The sequence below is a fragment of the Pseudorasbora parva genome, chromosome 4, assembly GCF_024679245.1.
Source record: "Pseudorasbora parva isolate DD20220531a chromosome 4, ASM2467924v1, whole genome shotgun sequence".
Taxonomy (NCBI): domain Eukaryota; kingdom Metazoa; phylum Chordata; class Actinopteri; order Cypriniformes; family Gobionidae; genus Pseudorasbora; species Pseudorasbora parva.
In genome coordinates, this window is record NC_090175.1 from 52,299,319 (window position 1) to 52,306,777 (window position 7,459).

The following is a 7,459-nucleotide window of genomic DNA, read 5'->3' on the forward strand; positions in this document are numbered from 1 at the left end:
CGGGACCCAGCTAAAACCAACAAAGAGACGCTCTGGGGGCTTTTCCAATTGCTCTGCTGCCTACTCTCTCTCTCTCTCTCTCTCTCTCTGCACAAATGCACTCTTTTTTTCAGACTCTCTTGCTTAATAGGGGCTTCTCTCTGGAGCTGATATTTGTGTTTCAGTTAGAATTTTTCAGTGTTTAACAACAGAACGTTAACAACTTTTTTAATGAAACTTTTTTTCTGTTGTCTATAAACATGAATTATGTTCCTTGCAATTTATTTTGACAGCGTGTTGACTGTAATTATGTATTGCACTGCAAAAAAAAAGCATTCTTAAAGAAACAGATCACCCAAAAAGGATGTACTCACCCTCATTGAAAATCATTTATGAATGTGTATTTGAGCTGCATGAATATTCTTAAGAAACTCTCCTCACGCTCTTGCTTATATTGATTCAAATGAACTAATAATTTAATCAGATTCTTTGTCTTGCAAAAAACCTTGTAAGACTACATTTAAGTATCTTGAAAATGTGCATTTTTTATTTTGTTCTATTAGATGTTATCAACCTTATTTTTATCAACCCGCTTCATTAGTGCCTGTATTGTTTTGCAGTGTTCAAACCTCAAACCCAACATTTAGTCCTGTGGTAACCCGTTAGCGCTATCTCTCTTTGCTTGTGTAGCTTGTTCCTATTGACTTTGTTAAATTTAGAATGAGGATGAAAGTAATCAATACCCTTTCAAACCATACCAAACATCAATAGACAGGTACATAATGTAACTTCCCGTTAGTCTAATCCACTTCTTTCGACGATAACTAGATGTTCCAGCATAGGCGAGCACTTAATACAAGTGTTAATTTTTGGGACAAAGTAAGTTCCGTTCCGTCTGTTGTCTGTTTATTGAGGTCAACCCTCCCAGCCTTTATATGACCCATTTCTCTGCTCAATGGAGAAATCTATATTTCTCCATTTCTCTTGAACTTGGCATGCAATTGCAGCTCTTTCAAAGGGGTGTCATTTTTCCCATCTATCCTTCTTTTGTACTGCCTGCACCCATAACAACACATTTAGCGGCTGCTAAACACTCGCACGCAAAGTAGGAAACATGCGCGTGCGTGCTGGCACACACACACACACATACACACTCAAAGTCTGCCCTGTGAGAATACCAAGCAGGTAGTTGAAGAGGCTTAAGAGGCGGTGAAATAACTGAGGGCCATTGAAAAGATGGTGAATACACAAGGGTTCGAATGTGGGGGTAAACTGTTGGCCCATTGTCATTTAAAGTAATGTCTTTAACCCTTTTGTGGGGCTTTCTTGAGCAAACCAACCCCCTGTCGCTGCCCTGCCATTCACAGCTTAAAACAATGGGTGGGAGGCAAGCCGGAAAACGACGCACTTGAGCGACCGGGACGGTTTTGTTTCTCCACCTTTTGCCGCGTAAACTGGGAAGGGGCTCATCCCTAGCGAGGGGTGAAAGCTGGCTGCCTGTCACTCAAACCCTCGGCAGAATAACAAACATGCACCAACATGCTGGACCAACAGTGCGAATGCCAGTAGTGCTATCATGTCACAGGGAAGAAAATGGGAAATAGGCACAGCCTTTTACTTTGCGACCTTACAAGAGGCAGCTACATAAATGCATACACTGCAAGATGGCAATATACTATTTTAAGCACATTTATCCTAATATTTTTTTAAAAATGTAGCATCAGTGTCATGACCTTGACATTTTTAAGCGGCTTTACTTTAGAAGCGTGATCCCCAAAATGGGTTGCAATCATTTCGCGTATAGTTGTTGTAGACCAAACGATCTCCAAGGGATTTTGGTGCAGATTCATGTCACTTTATTTGGAACGTAAAGTTGAGAAGCACTACTTTGAAATCATGTCTTGTTAAAGCGATTTTGCCATATTTTGAATAAAGTAAAAGCAAATTTAGTTATTACTGATGTTTTAGCAATCACAATTCACTGTCCGAGTTTCTTAATGCAAAATAGTTAACATGCAGAGCAAAAACTTCCTCAAAAGCAGAACTGATAAAGCATCTTGCGTATACCATATCAACTCTTAATATTCCCACAGGGCAGTTTCCATAACACAAACGCGGATTGGAGGGAGCGTAGCAAACCACGGCTTGCCAACAGAAACAATCTCTGATCCTCCTGATGTCAACTAGTGGTTTGCATACTTCAATGATTAAACCAGTGCCAGATGTTTCCCATGGAAGTAAATGCAGCCAGTATCCGCTGCTGGCAGGGGAGGCTGGAAGTTACCCCTGAAGGTCTGGCCCAAGATCAGGGCTTCTTTGTAAGGAATCTGAGATCAGTTTGTTTGGGTGGTTTTATAAGACAAGCCGTTTGGAGTTCCATGTATTGGTGTTAATTAATTGGCAATTATATCTTATTCAATTTGTATTCTTGGCTGTCTCGATTCAGCGTGACTATTACATAACTAATGATCTGTTGGATTCCTAGTGGCCACCAAACTAATACAGTTTTCACTGCACTTTTCCAGTCAAGACTGTGCCTCCAAAGTCACGGCTACAGCAAGATCGTTCATGAAATAACCGTCCACACCATACAACGCTCCAGGTTGCATTCATAGTGAGCTATATTAAGCTTCACTTGATCTCTTTTGTGCAGGAAGATCTCATCGATAGAATCTCTCAGTAAGGCACCTATTTTGCTGATTTGCCAAAGTACACTATCGCTTTCATCGCCTTATTTTCAGATGACCTCGAAACCGAAGCTCTGCGAACATCACGGCTGTCATCATAAACACAAAGTGAAACGCGACCCTGACAGAAGATCCATCGGGTAAACAAAGGCAATTGAAAACACTGTAGGTTTCCTGAAATGGGTCTTTGTCCTCAAAGGCTAAAAACAAGGCCAAAAGCAGGCCCGAAAAAGAACACAGAAAATGCATTGTTTAATTTCAAAACGTTAATATATTTTCTATTTTATAGTGAACATATGCATCAGATTTGACACCCTTGTCACCCTTTTTTGCAGCAACAACAGAGGAGGTTTTGTTTCTCAAAGTTGGGGTGATGCCTCTCAAAATAAATATTACTTTATAAAATAATAAAACTTCAAATAAATATTTTTACACTAAACAATGTGTTGAAATTAGAAAATAAAGTTTTTCTTAGGGTCACTGTACAATTTACAAGTATAGTTGTAGGGATAATTCATGTAAGGTTTCTCTTCTATAAGGCAAAATATCAAAAGAGTGATTGATATACATTCGAAACGAATGTACAGCACTATACAAGTTTTATATATGCATCATATATATGGATCTGTCAAGGTGCCTCTGGTTTGGCACAATGTGTTTCACAGTTGAAATATTATATGTACAAAAATAAAATCTCTCAGAAAAAGAGCTCATTTGCTAATTTACATACTTTGCAGATACTATTCACAAACAGTTAGTTAGGAGAGTCTGTCACCTTTATCAGTCATATTACTGAATGTCAATAAGGCTAACATTCTGGACTTCAGTTTAAAATGAAAAGGACAGGGAAGGTTGTTGTGACAAACATTATCCCCCCCTTAGAGAGAGAGAGAGAGAGAGAGAGAGAGAGAGAGAGAGAGAGAGAGAGAGAGAGAGAGAGAGAGAGAGAGAGAGAGAGAGAGAGAGAGAGAGAAAGAGAAAGAGAAAGAGAGAGAGAGAAAGAGAGAAAGAGAGAGAGAGAAAGAGAGAAAGAGAGAGAGAGGATAAGAGAAAAGCAAACAACAAACAAACAAACAAACAAAGCAAACCACTTCAAACCAGTTTTTGCCAATCCAATGTCACCTCTTGGTCTACAGTGCCAAAGCTACAACAATTTGCGAAAATTGTTCCACTGCTCTGGAGATAGTCCCAGATAAGGTTATCTTCCCAGGGCTACTCCAGGAACCGAGCCTCGTCAACTCGTTTGTTCTTGCAGCGGCATCCTGGCCGACTGGTGCAGTCGTAGCATGCCTGGCACAACGCCACGCAGCCCTTCGCCGGGAGGTAGCAAAGCAGGCAGGGCAGGAAAAGTGCCAGGACGCTTATAGCTGACCAACGCATGCAGCAGTGCGACTGGCTGCAAGAGAAGGGCTTGTCCGCACACACATCCTCATCGTCGCTGGAGCAGTGGTAGAAGAGACCTTTGACGCAGCAGACACAGGTGACATAGTCCATCGCCGTCGTCGCCGAGCAAAGGCACCTGCGTCCACACATCCAGCAGGAGGGCAGGGTCCGAGGGCAGGTGCACCCTTTGCACTTGCAGCGGCCACAGTCCTCGCAGCGGTTCGAGTGCTTTCCATCAGCGGCCTGGCCTCCGGCCGCCACGAAGGGTTTCAGTTCATCCTGCTTCGGCTCGGAGCGTTTAGGTTGCACCCTCACTACCCGGTCGCCCGTCCCGCCTGCGTTTCCCACAAGTCTCTGCTCCGACGAGGTGCTGCCTGTACTGGCCCTGGCGGTAATCTGCGAGCCATCGCTGGGGTCACTGGTGGATCCGCTCACATCACTCCTCGGTGACTGAGGGGCTTGTTGAGGAGTCTGCTGTCCAGCTCGTAGGACTCTTGGGGAGTTTCTATGCTCTGAGAGCTCAATGGAGGCAGTGGAGTTCAGGCTTGAAGGTTGCGAGTCCACTTTCTGCTGGGAGGCCGGTGGCCGGGGCACCACCGTCGGGCCCTCCGTGTACTCATTGCTTCCGCGGATGGTCCTGATCTGGTCCAGGGAGAGCACCTGACCTTCCCAAGGCTCCGAGTCCCCAGTTTGGGGTCTGCCACTGTCACGCAAAACTCGCAGCAAGCCAGAGGAGCCGCTGCCGCCGCCATTTTGAGCTCTCGTCTCCATCTTTACTCTGAAGTGGGAACCCTCCGGCTGGCATTGAACACATCTGAAGTCCTATGAGAAAGGCAGACAGTTAAACGAGAGCGTACAGGGAAGTAAAGTCCCATAAACTAACCATATGTAAATCATATGAACTAGGCAAAAGGAAAAGGCAGATGGCAAGCTCCTTCATGCAAATCTCCCAACTACACCCCACCTCTACAACCCTGGAAGGCTGGCCATCGACAGGACAGGCCTTTACCACCTGCAGCCATCAAGTTCATATGGAACATCTAGTAGACTTCAAAATCATTTTTGCTCTATGATGTCTCAGGTCTTTGCAAAGTAATAACAGTTTGTCACTCTTCAACAACTGATAGAGAGATTGAGTGTTCCTATGTATATCCAATAAATGACAGCCTTTTTCTTAACTTATCTGCACATTTATACAAAATCTCAGAGTTTTTCCTCGGTGTTTTAGCCTTTGGCTTGCTTGTGGGAAAATTTGAAGGCACTGTGCATTGTAAAAAGTGCAATACAAATAACTAAATAATTATTATTTTGTGTTGATTTTAAAATTGCAAACACTTATCATAATTCATTCCTTACAGAGCACATTAGATGCGCTTGTTCATTAAGGTAATATAAAAAAAAATAAAAAATGAAACACACCAACTTCACAGCGCTTTGAGGTTATTTTAATCATAAGAAACCAAGATCCTAAATGAGAGCTGCAATAGCAAGTTTAATGCAACTTTGAGGGGAGAAAAACATAAATGTTGGCCTTGTACTTGGATAATGTGGTGATAGTGCTTAAAAATAAAAGTTTACAATAGCCAAACATTGTTTGTTGTCTTTATTGTTAAAGTAAAATGAGGAAGATATTAATTTCAAATCGCCAATTTTAATATCTAGTAGTTGAACTGCACAGGAGATATAACATGACCACAAATGAATTATGACGCTGTCAATGGGGGGCGGAGCTCTTGACCAAAAAAAAAAAAAAAAAATTAAGATAAAATATCCACATGTTGAGGTTACAGAAAATATGAAACCATACATCTTAGTCGGGACCCTCTGCACCAGTTGAGTTCAATCTAAATAACACTGCCCCAAATTACCATATCAATGCACAATCTCCCTTTCCATGGAGAGGCCCATCAGCAAAATGTCTGTTAAACATCTGTTTATCTCCTCAATGCTATTTAGACTTGTGATCTGGGTTATCAGCATGCATACTAACTCTATAACGATACTCAACTTGGCTGGACATTGCATTGGGTAGAAATGTTTCTTTGAAACAGCAGTCAAAGTTTTTCTTAAAACATTTAGTGGAGCCTCACATGAGATTTTATATAAATAAATAATTAAATACAAATATTATATATATATATATATATATATATATATATATATATATATATATATATATATATACACACACACAGACACACGTTAGATTAAATTTATCAAGTCCTATTCACACTTTTAAATTAGACAAAAAAAAATGTTTTTAGATTAAATAATAAACGTGCAGCGGAAGGTGACGTTTTTCCAATAGCCTTTCGCAGCTTGAACTAAATGAAAAGAAAGTCAAAGTACGCAGCGAACAGAGATCCGTATGGCAACTATTTGCACAGCTGCAAGAATGGCGCGGAGCATGAGCACTGGAAAAAGTCACGAACTAATATAAATGGGCGACTAAATAAACCACACGCAAAAAAAAAAAGAAAAAAAAAAAGAAAGAACTAAACTAAAACCATGTCAAAATCCATTGCAAACAGTTGATAGCTACAGGTCACTTACCGTGATCTCACCACCTCAACCCCCTATTTGTGTTGTGAAGAGTATATCCTACTAGTAGGAATTTCTCTTTGGTTATTCCTCAGTTCATTGGGAGATTCATTCACAAAAATCCAGATGATGGCAAACACTCGCGCGTCCTCGTATTTGCGTGTTTTTTTCTTGCGCAACTCGCGCGAAACAATAAAGTCAGAATTTTATTCCAAGCAGACCGTAGTGTAGTTTAACTTTTGTCAAACCTCGAAATATGCCAAAAAGGAAATAAGTTCCAGATTCCAAAAAAATGAGCTGAGTTTCAGAGAAGTCAGAATGAAAACGCTGAAGACTTTTTCAAGAAGAAGCGTTGCGGTTCCCAAGTTGAATGTTTGGCTGCATGGCACACACTGTGCTGCTTTCAAGTTTTTCAGCTCTTGTTTTTTTCTTCTTTCCGGAGAGGAGGTCGGGTTTATGCTGTAAATGGCGTCATGTGGAAGTGAAGGGGGTGAACAGAGTAGCTGTTGTCCCAGAGGATATATCGTATCCGGTCCCAGCTCATTGGCTCTACAGGACTCAACATTCACTCCCTGTGTATGTGTGTGTGTATGTGTGGGTGTGTGTGTGTGTCAAGACACATGGACGTCCGATTCATTCTAGCGACTCGGTTCACTCGAACGTTTTAGTTCAATGAAACAATCCAAAGAGCCGACTCACCAATTCCATTTAGTTATTCTTCAAAGTTCCTACGTCTCATTGTAACATTTACGTATACTTTTGACACAGTAAATAGCTGTTTACGCTACATTAAGATATACTAGAGTATGAATTAGGATACACTGAGTAGGATAGACTGTTGTGTTGTTTATGCAAATTATTAAAGGGAA

The 7,459-nt window shown here is 41.3% G+C and overlaps 1 protein-coding gene across 2 annotated transcripts; it reads right to left on the bottom strand.

Moving 5' to 3' along the window:
• Positions 1 to 554: 554 nt before the first annotated feature.
• spry2 (sprouty RTK signaling antagonist 2) lies at positions 555 to 7,094 on the bottom strand. 2 transcript variants are annotated; one of them, XM_067442218.1, is made up of 2 exons: positions 6,603 to 7,094; positions 555 to 4,863 (listed from the first exon to the last, which is right to left on the bottom strand). In XM_067442218.1, exon 2 carries the CDS (start codon positions 4,818 to 4,820, stop codon positions 3,879 to 3,881), a length of 942 nt encoding a protein of 313 aa, XP_067298319.1. In that variant the 5' UTR covers positions 4,821 to 4,863; positions 6,603 to 7,094; the 3' UTR covers positions 555 to 3,878. The 2 variants fall into 2 exon arrangements, with proteins under 2 accessions (XP_067298319.1, XP_067298318.1); XM_067442217.1 differs by having other exon boundaries at positions 555 to 4,871; positions 6,603 to 7,093.
• Positions 7,095 to 7,459: the final 365 nt, after the last annotated feature.